The sequence below is a fragment of the Schistocerca gregaria genome, chromosome 4 (assembly GCF_023897955.1).
Source record: "Schistocerca gregaria isolate iqSchGreg1 chromosome 4, iqSchGreg1.2, whole genome shotgun sequence".
Lineage (NCBI taxonomy): Eukaryota > Metazoa > Arthropoda > Insecta > Orthoptera > Acrididae > Schistocerca > Schistocerca gregaria.
The window spans coordinates 219,625,120-219,645,948 of record NC_064923.1 but is presented as its reverse complement, the minus strand read 5'-3'; the positions used below and the strand labels follow the sequence as shown (position 1 = coordinate 219,645,948).

Genomic DNA, 20,829 nt, shown 5'->3' with positions numbered 1-20,829 from the left:
AGCTCACTGGCCAGAATAATGCAAGTTTCATTTCCAGCAATTGTCAGACTAAGTGCCTGCATTGCTTATGTGCTCTAGCTTAAATGCTTTTGTCACCACCACATGTCACAACACCAACAATTAAAGTTATTGAATTGTTCATTCCAGTCATTCTGATATTCTCTTTCCTACTTAAAAGCTAAAACTGACTGTGCATATTGGGAAGCTACATCTAATATCGTCAAACCCTAGACAGTTATGACATTTAACCTATCCCTAATTGGGTATTCTGATATTTCTGTCATAACCTGTGAGTTGTGATGTAAAACCTGTAGTGCCGGATGAAAAAAGACTTGAGACATGTGCATTGTCAATGTTGTGGATTCTCGGAAGCCTAGATTTACTTCTGGAGGAGGTTGAGTGGATACTTCAATACAAACAAAATATTGGATTACTTTATTAAAATTTGAACAATATAAAATAGTAAACTTTTGAAAAATTGCTGTCGAAAGGAATCTCACCATGTATTTGTTACTTTCATTGAACACTACAACTTATCACTTGATACAATTCAGAATGACAGTCTCATCTGAATGTACAACTGACTATAAAATTCAATATACGGTTCTGACTTCTAATACAACTTGCACTGATCGATCTCAATTAGGATGAAGCTGTTGTCATAAGCGATTCTTGCAGAGTGGTGCTTAGTGTCGCTGCATGTGTCGCTGCATTCTGACAGAAGTAATCTTCTGGCAGCAGAGGCATGTGTACACTGACTTCTCTCATTTATCATCGCATCTGGCAGTGGCTTTCCTTTATTGTGGTTCCATTGTGAGGTACCATCTTTATGACATGGAATGTCATTCTATGAATGATACCACATTCCTCCTGCTAAACCTCCCCATCATCATCATGTTGTGTTGTCACGTGACAACAGTGGGCTAAAGGGTGGCGGTTTTGGAGGTGGTGGTGGTGATGGGGGGGGGGGGGGGGGGGAGGGAGACGGGAGATGATGGGAGGTCTTAAAATGGATGTTGTCTCTGTCTGCAGCTCAGTATCCACATTGTGAGTGATTCGGAACACCAGCCAGGAAACCAGCCACAGGGTGCACACACACACATGCAGTGACACAGACATTATGGTTGGTTGGAACTCTAGGGGCATTATGATGGCTGTCTGGTGCAGTGCCCCCATGGAAATCGGCTTGGGCTGCAAGACCATCAGTGATGGCATGACATCAATCCCCATTGGCTCCATGCTGGAAGCACTGACCACAGTGGGTGGAGAGGTGGGGATGACAGCTGTTGTGGAGCCCAGTGACGTCCTATGTCTATGGGGGAAAATTCTATTCAAAGTCACAGACATAAGTGTGCCAGACCTTGCTCTGGTGATGCCTGAGCAGCCCAAAGGAACTGTGAATGATGTAAGAGAAACAACCCAAGACTGGTGCGACAAGACCGTGCTCTGAACACTGTGTCATACTAATAACTTTAAAGAAAACTGTCCTGCATCTGAAACTTTGTCTAATCAAACTGTTTCAATGGTGACCACAGAAGATTCACCAGGGTACAATAACGACAAGCATTCTGCCAGTGACATCGTGTCCTGTGGCAAGGAATGGCAGGATAAAAGAAAAATCGTTTAGGATTGCTCCCATGTATGAGAGGAATGGAGTTTCTCCATGTGATTTTTGAAGTGTTCAGTGGAACCTTTCAGCTTCATCGTTATATGGAAGGTGAAAATGAACAGTAATTGCATGGTTATGCCATTGCGAGCACAAAACTATTGAAGATTGGCTAATGTGAATTGTCGTCTAGTGTCCAAGACAAGGGCCTCATGAAGACTTAAAAAAAATGGTGTATGTTAATCAGACTACAAAAGGAAGTTTACTGTATGTATCTGCCACTAACACCCATTACATGTTTTAGCATGGACCCATGAAGTCAATGTGATAGTTGCCATGGACTGGACAGACGTGGCCACTGAGAAAAGCATTACAGTGGAGCAAATTGGTGCTCTGCACAAACAGTGCAATGACAGGTCATTTGCTGAATTTGGGCATCCATGTCCTGCCAAGTACAATAAAGGTGGGTGAGTTGCTTTGTGCAAACTATACTCCAGTGAGCTTGTTGCAACAAAGGCAAAACTTTCTGCCAGAGGAAATGACGACTCATGCCCATTCATCAGCAGTCTCTGTATGCAACAGTGGAACACCTGACACCATGCGTATAGCGTGTGATGATGTGGAAAGTAGTGACGTGGGTTGGGAATTTCTTTCAAAGTATGTGACGATCCTTGGCACACGTATCGCAAAACTACCTGAAGAGCTATGTTGGAAGCATTTGCCTCAGCAATACACTGAAAATCAAGTGGAAAATTTTAAAAGTTGCAAAATCCTGGGTATTGATATGATAACATGATTCCTCAGATGAATCAAAAGCTGTGTCAGTACCGATTTGTTATGGAGACAAGAAGTCAACATTCAGATGTTGTGCAGTGAACCTGTACAACAACTCATATAGATAATAACAGAGCCCAACATTGCAATTTTTGTACTGTTCATGGCGGGATGGCCTTAGAAGAATTTAACAAATGTTGGTGGCACTTGGTAATACTACAGATAATGGCGAGAATCTCTTTTTTCAAGCTGACTGTAACTGCTCTGCATTTTGTTGAGAGCTTTCAAGGCAAATGATAGGGGTTGATCTGACGAACCAGTTCTATAGGAGAGCATGGCTGCAATCCCATAAGATGTATCCACAGTAACACAACAGACTTGTTTGTTGTTGTTGTTGTTGTTGTTGTTGTCTTCAGTCCTGAGACTGGTTTGATGCAGCTTTCCATGCTACTCTATCTTGTGCAAGCTTCTTCATCTCCCAGTACCTACTGCAACCTACATCCTTCTGAATCTGCTTAGTGTATTCATCTCTTGGTCTCCCTCTACGATTTTTACCCTCCGCGCTGCCCTCCAATGCTAAATTTGTGATCCCTTGATGCCTCAAAACATGTCCTACTAACTGATCCCTTCTTCTAGTCAAGTTGTGCCACAAACTTCTCTTCTCCCCAATCCTATTCAATACCTCCTCATTAGTTACGTGATCTATCCACCTTATCTTCAGCATTCTTCTGTAGCACCACATTTCGAAAGCTTCTATTCTCTTCTTGTCCAAACTAGTTATTGTCCATGTTTCACTTCCATACATGGCTACACTCCAAACAAATACTTTCAGACTTAGCTAGATCAAAATGAATTAGATGATGATGACTTCACAATGCATCCTAAAACCACTGAAATACCCACTGACATTCTTGAGACCAAACAAAAGGAACACCTTTCCGGTATAGCTCATTCAGCAGAGCAGGAGTTTTCGCACATCTAAAATAAAATTAATATAATATGCAAGGTTCACTCTAACTGCTGTAGTTCCTTGATGTTATGGGGCACTATCAGATATTTAGTCACAGACAAGAGCAAATAAGCAGGATGGATACGATGTGCATGTATGACACATCATAAATATTCAAGTTCTTCATGTAAGGAGAAGCACTTTTCCCTGTTGCATTTAAGCTAGTCACCCAGTGAACTTTAAACAAACATTCTAAATTTGCCATCTCTTCAGCAGGCATATGACCCATGACAAAATATCATCCAGATAGTTTGTACATTAAGGGACTTTTGCTGTTAACTGTTCCAGGAAGCACTGAGAAATAGTATGAGTGGAAACACTTCTCAGCATTAGTATTTAAAACTGGAACAAATCCAGATGAGTGTTGATCACAAAATATTCCTTGGAATGCTCATCCAATGGTAACTGTAAGAATGCATCACGTAAATCTATCTAGGAGGATCTGCCCTGACCCAGTCTGTCCATGAATGCCTCTTGTCATGGAAAATGGAATTAATCCACAACAGTTTGTGGGTTTACTGTGGTTTTGAAATCATCAAACAGATGTAAATTTCCAGATGACTGTTTGAGAATGACTAAGGGTGATGCCCACTGACTTGCAGAAATTGGTTATATTATCCCAGTGCCTTTCCATCATTGCAGCTCCTGAACAACCTGCTCACAGATTGCATGGGGATCAGACCAAGGATGATACAATTGTGGTTGCACATTGTCTTTAACAGTAATGTGCACCTTCAAATCTGTTACCATCCCTAATCCTGTTTCAAAAAGTTCACTGTAGTTATTGCACAAGTAGGAAACATTGGTATGAGGCACTGAAAAACTGATTTGCAACACATTGTCTTGTATACACAGCCTGGATAAATCAAACAAGTCTAAACCAAAAATGTTTGCACTGTTTCTAAAAGATAGTGCATGAAATGAAACATTCTTTGTAAAGACAGAAGAAGTTGCTGGAAAAACTCCATGTTCCAAGTACTGATATTTTCTGTCAGATATATGCAAACAAAAGATAAGAAGGCTTTTGTAGCTGTGGGCTACTGATCATTTCATACGCATGTTTATTGATGAGGGAAACAGATGCAAATGTGTCTAACTGAAATTTAATTGTCTTTTGAACCTCCATTAACTGGACGACAAGTTTATTCTTCTGTCTGTGAACTACAGCGATGCAGAAAAGTGAGCCTTCATTGGTGCCTGCTGTAATGATTGTGCCAACACGACATTCACTTCCCAAAAGTTATACTGTAGCTGTGTGCTAGACTGATACCTGCCCTGGCTGCCTTGTAAACAGACTGTGTGGATATTTACCACACGTGAAACACTTTGCATCACAACAAGGACAAGCTTTTCTATCATGGTTTGAAAAACACTGAGGATAAGACTTCCTCACTTTATTCTGACATACACCTCATGTACTACATGACTGAAAAGTTTTATCTGTACATTTACTGTTAATCTGAGCCCTCTTTTTATTCACTTTAACATTAGCATGAACTTTAGACTGAGTGCCTTGTGCACTGTGAATAATAGAAACAGTCAGAGCCTCAAAATCAACTTCAGTTGTGTCCACAGTACTTTAAGACTCTACAATTGATGAAACTATTTTCAGATTCACATCTCCTAATTTAAGGACAGCAGTGCAAATGTGTACATCTGACACCTTTTGGATGATTGCATCACATAACACAACATCATAATAAATGACTCCACAAGAACACTTGAACCTACAATATCTTGTTAGCCCTTTGAATTCAGCAATCCACTGTTCATGGTGCTTCTTAAGATGAAAAAATTTGAATATCACCATAGTGATGTGAATTTGTATATTATGTTATGAGCAATATCTTCTGGATGGAAGTTGGGGCTCAATTTAAGACACATTCCATACAAGTTGGCTCTGATAGTTGATAAAAAGAAAGCTATGTAGACCATGCTTTTAATGTTGTAAACTGTGAAATGTACTTCGAATTGGGCATGGTATTCCAACCAGTCCTCTTCTTTATCTTTAAACTAGTGAAACTTAGGAGAGAGGTTGTCGTCTGTTGTATATTGAGTAGTTCAACGTGCCACGCGTGAAACTGAACAGCTTCATTTAGAGACATTTCTCGTGGGAGCTCAGACATTGTTAGACACTTTATAGGATACACAAAAATGTAGTAATATTATATTGGGCACTGTGATTTGAGGGAGACCAGAAATAACCTCAAGGCAGACCAGAGCAGAATTCAGTGCATGGGAATAAATGTCCACGCATCATCATCACCATTGTGAGGCATGTGATAGATGGAACAGCACACTGTAGTACACTAGCAACCACCCTTGTCACCATTCTGGTGCCGGCTGAAAAAATACTTGAGACATTTGCATTGGCACTGAAGTGGGTTCCAGCATGACTGGATGTACTTCTGGAGGAGGTTGAGTGGATACTACAATACACACAAAATATTAGCTCACTTTATTTAAGTTTGAACTATATGAAATACTTAACTTGTGAACAACCCATGTCCAAAGGAATGTTGCTTTGTATTTGTTTTTGTTGCTGAACACTATAACTTATCACTTGATGCATTTCAGAGTGATAGTCTCATGTCAATGTACAATTGTCTATAAACTTCTTTAATTGAATAGATAAAAAATCTACTCACCAAGCAGAACACACACATAAAAGACTATTTATAAGACTGGTGCAGAACTGACTCATATTAATACAATTTCAATATAGCAGTTGGTTGCTGTCACATGTCTGTGCATGCACATCTCCTGCATAATCTGTCCTGAGTACTTTGCTCTTTTATTACAGTTGAGTGAGTGAGGGGAGTAGACATGTTTATTGATCAGTTGAATATGATACAAAATGATGCTTATCATAAAACAGCATGTATTCATTGTCAGCACAATTGTGGAAAACCTGTCTGGAACTGCTTGGACAGTGTTAAATCTGGAAATACTTTGACAAAATGTCTAGCAAACTCTGCAGTGCAAAACTTAGTTGCAAAATGGTGGTACATCAATGTCAATGGTGGCCATTTACAGCATCTAAGGTGATGTTCATTAAAACATTAGTCCCACATCAGTCTTACTGTAAATATTTTTGACCAGTTTTATTTTGCTCACTCTGTGTACCTATAATGTCAGTGGTTACTGGTTATGAATTGCTTCTGTCACCTGTACATTCTGTTGAGTGCAAGTTTTACTTTTGACTGTTTTGTGCTTCATAAACCCGTTGAATAAATGTCTAATATCTTCAGCTTTTTTCTTTTTGTTCTGGCCTGCAGGTCTAAAGCATAAATTTTATTTTCAGGCTTGCTGGGGTGGAAGCTTAATCCTCTCAAAGAAGTATTCACATAGGTTAACAGGAATTGACCGGTACAGTATTTAAGAAGGAAAACATTTTAATAAATATTAAAATGAAGCAAAAGATTTGATGACCTACTGCTTGGTATCTAATGATATTTCATCACAGACTTTATAAAGATACAAACTTTATTGAATTTTTGTATAGGTTGGTAACTTTAGATATAATAAGAGTAAAATAAACATTCATTTTTGTACATATGTGATCATTACGTAGTGTGGTATAACTATTTTAGTGGCCTTGTTGGTAGAATAAGGTGTATTTTTGCTGTTTGTCTTGTTGCTGAAATGGGCAGCTGATTACATGTTTGATGCATCTTTTAGAAGATACAAATACAGTAAGAAAGTTATGGCAGAAAGTAAATAATTCGAGATTGGGGGAGACCAATCACCGAATAGTAGACGCATTGAGTGATCGAGGAGCTTACAAAAGAGAAAGAAAACATGCTGGTTTTTGGAATCGGTCCTTTCTGAAGCTACAGTACCAGCACACACACACACACACACACACACACACACACACACACACACACACACACACACACACACACACTCACCTGTGCCCCAACATAGTGCTGACTGGGCATACAATGCTATGACTGCAATCTGACAGATGGTCTGCATGAGGCTGAAGGTCATATCAGGTGTAGTAGGTAGAAGGAGAGAGAGGCAGGAGACAGGAAGACAGGAAAAGTGGTTGGGGTGATAGCAGCTTTGAGGGCTGTTGCCACAACCTCAATACCTGCTCTCCCATCTGCTTCACTTGGTCCTCTTCAACCCAATACACCACATTGCTGGATGTTGACCCCCACCTCTGTGATGGCTTCATCCATACATGTGTATACTGAACTCACTAATCACAAATAGCATCTGCATTTCAGTGCCTTTCATCCTTTCCACAGCATAAAATTTGTCCCATGCAGTCCTGCCAACAGTGGGCAGTGTATCTTCAGTGATGAGAGAGATCTCTTGTGTCTAACATGCTGAAGATGACACAAGGGCCTTTGCAGACAGGCATTACTGCCAAACCTTATCTGCAAACAGATTTCCCATATCATATTCTCACACATCCCTAATCCTCCTCCACTCTCGAGGCTCATCTACAAAGGACATCCTACCCAAGATCCTTCCCACCCATCCTAAAGTGGCATCTGACAGCCACTCAACATACATAATCCTAGTCGATTCCTATGCCATTCTCACTCCCCCCACTCCCAGCCCCTTGCAACAGTGATTATATCATGTGGGAGACCCAGGTGCAAGATCTGCCAAATCCACCCACCGAGCACTTCCTACACTTCCTGTCACAGGCTTATCCTACCCCATAAGACATGGGGCCATGTCTGAAAACAGCCGTGTCTTGTAGCAACTCTACTACAATCACTCACAGCTTTCTTATTGATCTGACAACCAACCATGTACGCCAGAATGAATGACCACCTCCAAACTGTGGCCAAAAACAAAGTTTACCACCCAGTGGTACAAAATGTGCCTGAGCACAACTAGCTTAATTTCAGTGGCTGCTTCATGACCCAGACCATATGGATCCATTATTCTACCATGAATTTTGCAAACAATGTAGGTTGGAGTTATGCTTGCAATACATCCTTCACTCCTGTAACCCTCCTGGTCTGTCCCCGTTAACCCACTCACTCGACACCCTCCACTCAACAGTTTCCCCTTTTTCTAGCCTATCAACCCCTTCCAATTCAAGTCTCCACGTCGCCTTCATTGTGTGCTGCTCCTCATCTGCTCCAGCAGCTGTGCATCACACACCTAACCCATACATCTGACATCCCTCCCCTCTACATTTCTGGTCAGAAATTCGGCTGCCTCCCTCTGAGCTGCTGGATACCCACTCCCAACCCTTCTTGTCTTGCACCTCTCTCTCCCTCTACGCACCTCCCTCAACACAAACCCCATCCCACACAGAGCACCTGCTGAACTCTAATCACTGCCACCTGACATTATGCAGGTGTGTGTGTGTGTGTGTGTGTGTGTGTGTGTGTTTGTGTGGGGTGGTGGTGTAGCTCATGAAACAATTGATTCCAATGCTAACAACTTTTCTTTGTCTTTTGTGTGTGCTTGCCAATGACTCATAGGAACTTTTCCGTAATATAGTTATAATGGAGAATAAGCAGAGATGAAATACAATGTAGAAACTGTGGTTTGGCTGATGGGTTTACTAGACCTGAATTGGTAGAGGAGGGAAAGCTTCAGCTGGCAGTCATTTAGTTGCAGCCAACATCATCTAGCTGACATACTGTGTGGTGTAGTCGTTGTTGTCTGCTGTGTTAATGTTTTTTATAACACTGTTCTGAATTTTTCCTCATGATAAGTTTATGTAATTGTTGCAGTTAGGATCTTCTTTAAATACCTCAGGATTATGAGTGACATTTAAGTGAAATTTACCTCCATGCATGACTTCTGCTGTCCCAGAAGCAAGAAGCACATGTTAAGGTGCCTGCACTGCACGAGGTGGGTGGAGCTCTCTTTCCCCTGCATTGATTCCTGTGGTGGTCAGTGTGGGGTCTGTTCCACTCCTTGCAGCTCCCTCTGGCAATAGACCAACTTACAGTTAACACACTGTTAATTTTGCTGTTGGCAGTGACTGACAGTGATATCTAAATCTACTTCTACATCTACATATATACTCCACAAGCCTCCATGTGTCATGTGTCAGAGAATACCTTGTGCCACTACTAGTCATCCCCTTTCTTGCTCCAGTTTCAAATAGAGCGAGGCAAAAACAGCTGTCTATATGCCTCCATAAGAGCCCTAATTTCTCTACCTTTCTTTCATAGTGCTTATGCAAAATGTATGTTGGCAGTAGTAGAATTGTTCTGTTGTCGGTCTCAAATGATGGTTCTCTAAATTTTCTCAATAGTGTTCCTCAAAATGAACATCACCTTCCCTCAAGAGATTCCTACTGTTCTTGCATGTTCATCACAACTACTGGTAACAAATCTAGCATACCCCCTCTGAATTGCTTTGATGTCTTCCTTTAATACAAACTGATGGGGATCCGGAACACCCGAGCAGTACTCAAGAATGGCTCAGCTAGTGTTCTATACGCTTTCATCTTTACTAATGAACCACACTTTCTCCTAATGGACCAAAGTTGACTATTTACTTTCATCAGGAAATAGACACAAATTACTGCTCACCCTGTCCATCAGATCATTTGTATGTAGAGAAAGAATAACAGCAGTTCTATCACACTTTCAGGGGCACTCCCGATAATACTGTTGTCACTGATGAACACTAGCTATTGAGGACAATATACTGGATTCAGTATGCTCATACCTTTGTTAATGGTCTGCAGTAGAGCACCTTATTGAACACTTTTAAAAAATCTAGTAATATGAGATCTGCCTGTTACCCTTCATCCATTGTTTACAGGATATCGTGTAAGAAAAGGGCAAGCTGAGTATTGTACTGAACGCTTGGGACTTTGCACTGCGCGAGAGATTCACAATAAAAGCAACCTAAATAAGGAGCCAATTCCATGGAGTACAATCTGTCAATATGTCACCAGACCTGATGATGTGTTGGTTTTCAACTCTTTCAGTTGTTTCTTTTTGCAAGTGACGTGTACTACAATGTCCTCCTTAAGGGAGTCTGTGCAACAGTCAAACAACAGTATGTTTTTTAGCGATTTCTTAAACATGAAATTTAAAACTTCAGATTTCCTGTTGGCATAGCAGACTGATCAGTGAGTCACTCTATAGAAGTTATTTTATGTAGGACCAGAATTTTCTTGGTTGCTTGGCAAGATCTTTTGCTAAGATATGGTGGTGGATTTCTACTAACTCTTGCATGTCATTATTTGCGCATTCATTTTTGAACCAAGAATTTAGCAGTCTCTGCTTCCTCAGCATTTTCCACATTTTTTTATTAAACAACAGTGGGTCTTTTCCAGCCTTAGTCCACTTATTCATCACATATTTCATGACGGTGCAATTTACACTTTGCCCATAATTCCTTGTGTCCATCATATTGAAACTAAATGATGTTCAACCATTGTATAAGTGGGATGTTAACAACTGCTTATTTGCTTTTTCTAGCAGAACTCAAAGCTTTTTTGAGGGATTTATTAATTTAAGTAACCACCCTGCCTGTGGTCACATTATGATCACAAATCCCTTTCTCTATACTAACACTGTCAGTGTCAGTCTCTTTGTAGAGATCTAAAATATTTCTGTTGTGAATGGACTGTTGATCTACATTTTTAAAACAGTCTTTGGAAAATGTACTGAAAATTACTTCACAAGACTGCCCATCCATACTGCCTCCAATGGATCCATAGATGTTTGTAGATAAAAGTCACCTCCAAAATTGTATGCTCTAGGTATTTCTGCACTACTAACTATAAACTTTGTCCGAATGATTCCAAAACATCCAACAGTTAACCTGAATTCATCTAGGCCTGTTACTTGCATCCAGATAACTTCACAGTTAGACTCAATTTCAAACTCCATAGACACGATATCTTTGCTGCGTGCAGTGAACACTCCCCCTCCTATGACGTCTAATCTGTAGTTTTGTTATATGTTCCATGCCTTGCTAAATATTTCAGAGATTTCTAATTTGGGTTTCAGGCAACCCTCCATTCCATAAATAACTTGAGTGGAGGGAAATTCGGGAATTTTGTTACAGATATTTTGACAATTTACTGTTAAAATTTTGACAGCAAAAGTGTGTTTACTTTGCATGTGATATGATAGACTGATGAGCGCTTGTCTAAGGACCTCAAACTGCCGCCTGGCCTAGCATACTAAAATTGTAATTACCACATTGTTTATTTTTAATCTCTTGATGTTAAAGAGTAATAATAAATTTAGCTGGTTACTATAAGTCTTCTACCACCCTATTTCTCTATGTTTTTCCATTGTTGTGTTATCTTTACCTCATATCCTAATGCTCCCTAAGCTTTCTCATGAAATGGCTTTTTCCCCTCATGAAATGGTAAGAATTCAAGAAGAATGTTGCACTTAACACCAAAAGCACACACATTTAGGGCAATCCGGCATGTCAGCAGCCCCTAACTAGTATTTGGCAGTGGGTATTTCATGAATTTCAGAAAAAAAATATGTCTGCACTCAATTGTGGGAATTCATCATAAAAGGATCCATTGAAATCTAAGTAATCATAAACCTTACCAAACACAATTGAAAGCACCATATCCGTTAACCTTCGGACCTGGTGCTAAACCTGCTCATAAATCAGTAGGAACCTACACTACTGTTCAAGAATCAAAAACCATAGCTCAAAGAACAAGCAAACATAGGACTGCTGGGGGATGTGGACAGAACGACAGTGAGCCAAGTGCAGTGCTGAGGCATATACCTAGAACAGAATACTTCATCCACCACTGGATACATGGATGAAGGAGGGAACACTTCCACTCTTGGCACATCTTATAGTATGTCTGGCGGTAACAGTGGAATATATTATCAAATCGTTGTGCATGTTTGTCACAACAGTCTTTCTGTTTGCCAAGAACTTTTCGCTCATGATACATGCTGGGGAGTACTGAAGAACCATCTGTTGTGCCTTTTCTTATACTTGTGGGCATTATAGCAGATAGAGGAGATTATTGGAACCTATTTTTTGCATTTTCTACATCTTTCCAAGTAGGTCCTGCTGATCTGCCATTTTTGTTCTATTTCCATATCCACTGTCCTTATTCTTATATATGTTCACCTACTAATATGCTCTCCCTTGAGTAACGTTGTTTTCTTTATGACAAATATTCTGCCTGTTGTATGTTTCACACCTTCTGAAGACAGAAACAAAAATATCTGTCATTTCAGATCTTACACCAAAAGGTTGTGCTGTATGAGCTGTTTTTCAGTTGTATCACTTTAACATTGCCCATCTTGGGCACATTGATTGGGAGTAAATTTGGTGTTGAATAAAATTTTGTCTAGTCACATTTTCTAGATGTCTTGAATTGAAATCTCCAGCGGCTAATGACTGTTCATATGCATATCTGATGTTCTGCATTTGATTTCAAAGAATTCTTTCTCACTGAGCAGTAATTATATTCTTTATAATTTTTCATTTTTTCATTTAATAGTCTTAAAGTAAGTGGCTGCAAATGTGCTCTTTAAGAAGATAAATTACACTTATCCTTTTTCTAGGACTGATTCTGTCTCCTGGAATGCTCACAAAATGCTTGGTGCTCCACTTCAGTGTTCTGCCTTCCTTCTTAAAGAAAAAGTGAGTTAAGTTTGGTAAAAGTTATTTTTTAACTGCTCACTTAATGTGTATAAGCATATCAACATGTAGAATGAAACTTCTTTTTTAAAAACACTTCCCTCTGTGTTCTCCTGCAGACAGAATTATTGTGCATATTGCAAATTTCCATTACCTCATGGTTTACTAGTTATATATTTTTATGGTAATGTAGCAGTGATAAATAACATATTTATGGGGAAAAAAGAGTAATAAGACAACTGTGTATAGGTGATGACTCAAAAACCTGCAGAAGCCTCTTCAAAACCTTGTATTTCTTACTGTCAATAGTCAGTAGTCAGCGCTTTTTGTTCGTTAGTAGTATGACTAAATGAAAAACTGTTTCACATTAACTAAGGAATACAGAACTATAACACAAAGCATGCAAGCCATTCAAATCCATTTAGCTCTCTCTGTCTTAATATTGGACTAGCATTTTGTGTCCTTGTCCTAATATCTGTAACAAATGCCCTCATATGTAAGACAGTAAAATGAAAATTCATAAACATATGAAAGGCATAATGCCTTGTTAGTCAGTCCTTGGGAGGAGACTGTCAACCATGGCACGTTAGCAGGAACAATTCCCATAAACGTAAGTAATTGTAGTTCCAGATTGCATACAGGACGGCAAGGTAAAGGAATGTGGGAGGGCGGAACAGGAAGAGTAGAAAGAGGGAGAATTCTAAGAAAACAGTAGGGAGGAGGGTAGAGAACAACTAACAACAGAATGAACCCAGTGAGAGTAGTAAATGCGTATGCTGAGCCAGAAAATATTATCTTAATTTTATTAAGATGTAGGGAGAAAATTTATGCTGGTGATAGAAGCAGCAAGAGTTTGGTGGAGATAGTAAAGGGATGGGGGCAGGTGCTACAGGGGACTGAGGAGAGGCCAGAGGAGCCCATGGAATAGTTGAGAGTAAGGCACTCAGGTTTGTGGTACCAGTATATGTGTGGTTGAGAGAATCTGGTTTTTGTAAGGAGAGGCCAAATCAGATTGGATGGATTCAATGTGATGACAGCAGTTGATCAGACTGTTCTGAGTAGAATTTACTGTAACAGATGCTTAAACTTGTCCTCATGTTATTAATGATCAATCATACAGAAGGACTGTTGATGGTGGTGGTGCCAAACAAGAAAACTGCACAATAGTTGCAGCAGTATTGGTGAATGACGTGAATGTTTTCACAAGTGCTATGGTAGATGCTATGCCTCTAGTAGGGCTGGAATGGGAGGTAATGGAAGGATCCATGGGACAGATTTTCCAAGAAAGTCTATCACAAGAGTATCATTCATGGGATAAGGTAACTGGAGAAGCAGTAATGTAAAGATGAAAAGAATGTGCAGTAATTTGGGTATAAAGTGGGCAACCTCCTTGGGAGGAGTACAAAGAACTTTTGGGAAGCTATTCCTCTTTTGAGGATATAGCAAGAAGTATTTGCCAACCACATTTCACTTGTTCCAATCCATGTAGTGTGATGCAATTAGGTGGAAAGGTGGAGGAATGTTATGATTTCTCAGATTTCTTGTGTGACGGGTTAATGGTGTGCTTCTGAGTTGTTATTTCCATTTCATGTACAATATTTCAACAGCTGACCCAGCTGTTTTCTTCATGTACTGGGAGTTGTTCTGTTGTGTGAACATACTGCCTGACTGTGACCAGACTGTGAACTATCATTGGCCTTGTACTGTTATTTAAGTCTGTGTTCGATTTCCAATGCCCACTACATTGACATTCTGTGGAGCACACATTCTCTCAGCATTTCCCAGCTATTGTTGCTGTGACAGTCAGTGAGATTTTAATAACTTGATTACTGGATCCCCAACCCTTGTTTAAATTGAAACCCCTGCCCACTCCAAAATTGCTGCTAATAGCAAATTACCTGAGCTCAGTGGGGCATGTTGCAGCTTTACTCCCTCTGGAAGCAGCAGAGGATGTACAGTGCAAACCTGTAGAGTAGTTACCAAGATGCCAATGCTAAGTTCCAACATGTCCAAGAAAGAGTGGATAGCATTGACAAATCTGTGGGAGAACGAGGAAACTAATTCTGCAAGCAGGCAGGGGTAATGCTATGATCTTAATGTCACATATGGGCTAGAGTAAGAAGATGTTTGTTCTATTGTATGAAGTTGCCTGTAGGTAGATAGAAAGATTTTATGAATAAAATTGAGAGGAAAGTGATGACTATTCTTAATGAATCAGGCTTGCTGCATAACACCATTAACAGTCTTAGAATACAAGCAGCTGTGCCACTATGACTATCACGTTCCTAAAGTATGCAGAAAGGCATTCCTCTAAGATCCGTAGTAATATTGGTGCACTTGCAAGCCTGCTGGCAAAGAACCTGAAACACATTCTCAGTGGGGAACTACGAACACTACATTCACAGCTCAGTTCACTTTGTACAACACCTCTGAAAGTTTTACCCCTGGGATATGAATATTATGGTTAATTTTGATGTATAATCCCCCTGTACAAGAGTTCTACTTTCAGAGCACTTACTCAAATATAATAATGAAATTAAACAATTAGACTAATAATGTTATGCAAATCCCAAGTTCCTGTAACAATCTGCAGCTTGCTGCCATTCCATAATTTGTATCTGTTGATTCAGATGTTGGTAAACTATCATTGAAAATATGAGAGGCTATCTTCTTCTGGTGCATTTTTCACTGATTGTGTCAGATTTGACTGTACTTCTGTATTTGAGATACATATATCTCTTTTTTACGTAGTTAACATGACTTTATTGGAACTTATGTTGATTGTATCATTTTAAAGGGACTGCTGCATCACTGCAATTCTGCATCTGCCACATATCTTTTCCAACAAGACAAATTCTATGATGTGTCTTATGATACTGGTGACAAAAGTGTGCAGTGTGGACGAAAAGTTGATGCATTCAAGTTATGGATAATGTGGAAAGCTAGAGGGAATGAAGGATTTGAATATTTAGTGAACAACGCTATGGATTGTGCACAGTAAGTATCCACAATTAGATGCAAAACTTTATAGTAAACATAGGTCAGACTGATAGAGAATATCATCACTCTGGGATTTGCAGTGCAAGTAATATGAAAGTGGAATTAAGTTATAGTTTCATATTGTTGATGTCATCTTGCTGCTGTTTATTTGAATAGCATGGACTTCCAGGGAAAGATGGGCTTATTCATGGAAAAGAAAGGGAGCTTAGAGTTTAATGTCTACATCAACAGCCTTTAAATATGTCTGCTTGTGTCTGTGTATGTGCGGATGGATATGTGTGTGTGTGTGTGTGTGTGTGTGTGTGTGTGTGTGTGTGTGTGTGTGCGAGTGTACACCTGTCCTTTTTTTTTCCCCCCTAAGGGAAGTCTTTCAGCTCCCGGGATTGGAATGACTCCTTACCCTCTCCCTTAAAACCCACATCCTTTCGTCTTTCCCTCTCCTTCCTGAAGAAGCAACCATCGGTTGCGAAAGCTAGTAATTCTGTGTGTGTGTTTGTGTGTTTTGTTCATTGTGCCTGTCTGCCGGTGCTTTCCCGCTTGGTAAGTCTTGGAATCTTTGTTTTTAATATATTTTTCCCATGTGGAAGTTTCTTTCTATTTTATTTTCAACAGTGAGACCGTTAGACATGGAGCACTGACTCAAATAGAAAAGAATGGAGAAAAAAATTGGGCATGGCCATGGCCTATCAGTTGCTGAACTGGTTTAAAGAATCCACAGGAAATGTAACTTTTGATGTGTAGATGGAGATTTCAGCCTTGCTCCTCCTATAGTTGAGACGGTGTAAGAAGATCCCTAACAACTCATATCACTGTTGCAAGCTTTCAATTGCAAAGTGCCAACAGATGGCTGTTTACAGAGTTGTGACAATGCTGAGATGTTGCCTTGGAGATGTTTACAAAATCATGTTATGTTATTGGTTGAGGTAGGCCTACAAAGCTACTGGTCTCAGCCCACTACAACTATCAGGGCTCAAATTACACAGACTCAATTACAAATGCAAACATGGTGTATTAATCATTGTACTGAATGATGGCACATTGATTAAAACTTTTATCTTGCTTTGAATTAGGTTTTCTGTGGTTTCCTTAAATCACCTAAGATGAATGCTGGGGTGATGCCTATAACAAATCTATTGCCAATCTTGTTTCCCATCTTTAAGATAGCCAGTGTTCTGTTTCTAATTATGCAATTACTGATGAGCAATTATATCAAAACATTTTTTCCATCTTAACCACTGTGTCACCTTATTCTGCATACCCATGGCAATAATCATAGATTTTAGAAGAAGCACTCATGAAAACATAATTGTTACACCTTACAAATGCATATGTGGTACAGTTAATACAGATATCCATGAAAGTATTGAATGTTCCAAATGGACAATTCCTAACAAATGAGGGGAGTATGTCATATTAGAAAACAGTGTAAGAATATACAAACCATTTTGAGGCACTTTGCAGTAGTCATGCTGTATCTGTAATTGTTTGCAATTTTCAGAGAAGTGTAGCAAGGAGTGTAGGAAGCAAGTTCCACTCCGCACAGTAGCATTTCACGAAATGGGAGGAGTGAACTTCACATTGCTCTTGTAGTCATGTCAACAATAGAAATGAAACACAACAATGAGAAATCCAGGATGGAATGTTACAATATTATGAAAAGGTTGGTTGCTACTTATTGCATAGTGGAGATGCTGTGTCACGGACAGGCACAACAAAAAGATTGTCAGAAAATGAGCTTTTGGCGAACAAGGCCTTTGTTGGAGATACAACATACACACACACGCACACGCCCGCAGATGCAACTCACACACATGACTACTATCTCTGACTGCTGAGGCCTCACTCATGGTGACAGATAAGTCCATCAACACTTGAGAAATCAACACTTGAGAAACTACACCAAAAACCACACTCTCCAAGTTGTGAAGCTTCTCCTTTTGATCCTGAAGCAAAACTCAGAGATGTGGCACAGCGGTTAGCACACTGGACTTGCATTCAGGAGGTGTTTCAAATCCACATCTGACCATCTGATTTAGGTTTTCTGTGATTTTACTAAATCATCCCAGGTAAATGCCAGAATGGTTCTGTTGAAAGGGCACAGCTGATTCCTGCCCCATCCCTGAAACAGTCTCAGCTTGTGGTCCTCTTCTAATGGCCACGTTGTTGACAGGACGTTAAATACTCTCTCATGGTTCCTGAAGCAACATACGGTCTTTGCTAAGCCACCACTGGCTACTTAGTGCTGGTGGCTATAGCAATTTCTGAGTGCTACATTAGACCAACTGCTGGTTCTTGGTAGTGAGGGCAGGCATTCCCATCTTCATGCTGCCTTGCAGTTTGGGTGTTGACATGCTCTACAGTGGCATGGCAGTCACACTGCATGACTTCATGTACTCATATCTTTGTTAACCTGGCAGTATCTTCTCCTTTGGTCCCACCATCTGTGTTTGCACTTCTTTTTACCTAGGGCTGCTCACTGCTCTAACAGCACTTCACAGCTGTGCCTGGCAGTCATACCATTGCTGTCATACTTACGGTATTGTGGCAGGTGTTCTATATTGGTTGTGCAGTCTCAGCGAATGTGAGTACCTACACAGCACACACATACCGGCTCGGCACGACAGTACTTAGCAATGTACTCCAGTTACAGACTGCAGAAACATTGTAAATGCTAGCAGAATTATGGTTGTTGCACTTTTGCCCTGCAATCTATGCCAAGCTGTTCAGCCAAGAGGTGGATCTCTCTGGCCCTTTGCCTCCTCACGTTGACTGTGTGGGCAGCCAGATGATGAGTAGTGGCTTGAGGATGACCTTTGCTGCTGTTATTTGTCTTCTCGGGTAGGTGCACTTTCACTGTACCAGAACATGGCTCATGGAGGAGATCAGTAATGTGTTTGGACGTCACTACCCAAGGATAGGATAGCTCATTTTGCTGCAGAACTTTTCTTCTACGGTGGTGAAGATACTCTAAGTGTGGCTCAAGGATGGCCTATGCTACTGAGTATTCCTCATGGTTCTGTACTGTGATCATCACAGTCACACTACCCTTAAAATGTGCAAATTATGGGCACTGGCATGTGGAGGATGAGTGGGCATTTTGCAAACATTCTATCATCTGGAAAGGCAGGACCCACTGGCAATTTGAAGCTCTTCATTGTTGACAAAGTTTACAGTGACAAATTTTTCTCCTGTGAGGTCCATCACTGTCTCTAGTCTTATCTGCTTGTTGCCAAAATCAGTGATTCGTTGACAAAAAGCCACATGATCCGCAGGCTCTATTAGGCCTCCCTTTGGCAGATTGATCACAGGGTCATAGAATAGGACATGAATATAAATACCAGACATGGTATTTACCATCTTATGTTACACCGAGAGATGAGCCTCCAGTCTCTTCTCAGTTTCCCTTGCTTAGATCAGATTCACTGATGACCTTGTAACCTAATTTCTTTATGTCCTTGGGACACATAATGTTCTTTGTGAAGTCTGTCTAGCCTTGGCCTGCTGTTAGACACGCCTCAGTGACTGAGCAATACATATCCAAGCACAGAATGGAACTGTGTTGCAATAATTACATACACAATTTTCTTCACTTGGCAGTGACTGTAATATCTTTCAGGGACAAGATCTTATTCTTCATCCATTTTCCATACAAATATAATAAATTAAAGGACTCTGTTCAATTACAAGGTTAAAGCTGTTCTAGTACAGAGGATTTTCTATCAACTTTGACCAGTCCCAGGCAGAAATAATCAACAGTTATGATCAAACACTATTCATTCACACACAGTAACCAGAAAAAAATGCACATCAAGTGAAAACAAACACAGTGCAGAAACAAGATCCAAATCGCAATAACTCTGAAGATAGAGCACTCTTCGTTCTAGAGTCATTGGCAGCCAATGGTTGCCACAGTATTGTTTGATGGAAATATAATGAAGAGGCAAAAGAGCTCATTAATTCAACTTTTGCTCAGCTGAAAACTTAGATCTTCAGCAACTGGTTTTAAAGTCTTCAAACACTGGTTAAAATTTTATTTTCTATTTAATACTACTTTTTGCAGGCATGTGTCACATCTATTCTCTCATGCAATTAGTTATTGCTAATCTCACAAATCTGTCTTGTTTATTTTGCACATTTGGGTCTATTTTTTTTTTAAATGACAATTTTTATTGTGGCTTGATTTGTTATTCAGTATATCAATATAACTATTTGTCAGGTTCAGTTAACCATAAAAAATTTAGAGTTGCAGAATCTATCCTCTTATTTTGACAAGTAAATAAAATATCCAAATGTGCCAATTAGAAAATAAAATTACAGACCATTTACAGATGGACTGAAGGTACTTACTTGAAAATTATCAATCAGAGATTCTATCACTGATACCATAAAGCTGAAGAAAGAAACAGGAAATCCTCCAGATTGACCATTTAACTCCATCCTGTTCCTAATGGGCACATTATATATCACACTTACTCTAGGTATTGAGTATCTCCACTCCATACTCCACATTGTCATTCATTCAGATGCATGTGCCAGTTCCGCCAGGGGCCTTGTAAACCTTGTGAGTACATACTTGGCTGCTGTGGGGCCCCAGCCTTTGCAGCATTACTTCCTTACCATGCTGCACGCCTATACTTCCACTATCCCTTTCTCTCTCAGCCTCTCCATCGGAAGGTTTTCATGGTGCTGACCCTGCTTGGACTTGGTTTGTGATTGGGCCCCAAGTTTCCTCTCCTTATGTGTTCTACAACTTTTCATTAAATAAACAGATGGTCCCCATTGTTGGGTTTGACCTGCCACCAATTTCCAAAATTTTCCAGAAGTGTGAATTGTGCAGGGAAGGTCACCCAATGTGGTGTTT

At 40.0% G+C, this 20,829-nt stretch overlaps 1 protein-coding gene across 1 annotated transcript in view; it reads left to right on the top strand.

The window, feature by feature from the left end:
- LOC126268126 (acidic amino acid decarboxylase GADL1) overlaps positions 1 to 20,829 on the top strand; it is a 137,512-nt gene that overhangs the window by 82,729 nt on the left and 33,954 nt on the right. The window contains exons 6-8 of the mRNA XM_049973656.1: positions 6,694 to 6,758; positions 12,893 to 12,971; positions 15,766 to 15,965. Of these exons, the coding sequence (XP_049829613.1) occupies positions 6,694 to 6,758; positions 12,893 to 12,971; positions 15,766 to 15,965 (344 nt within the window). The remainder of the gene's footprint in view (positions 1 to 6,693; positions 6,759 to 12,892; positions 12,972 to 15,765; positions 15,966 to 20,829) is intronic.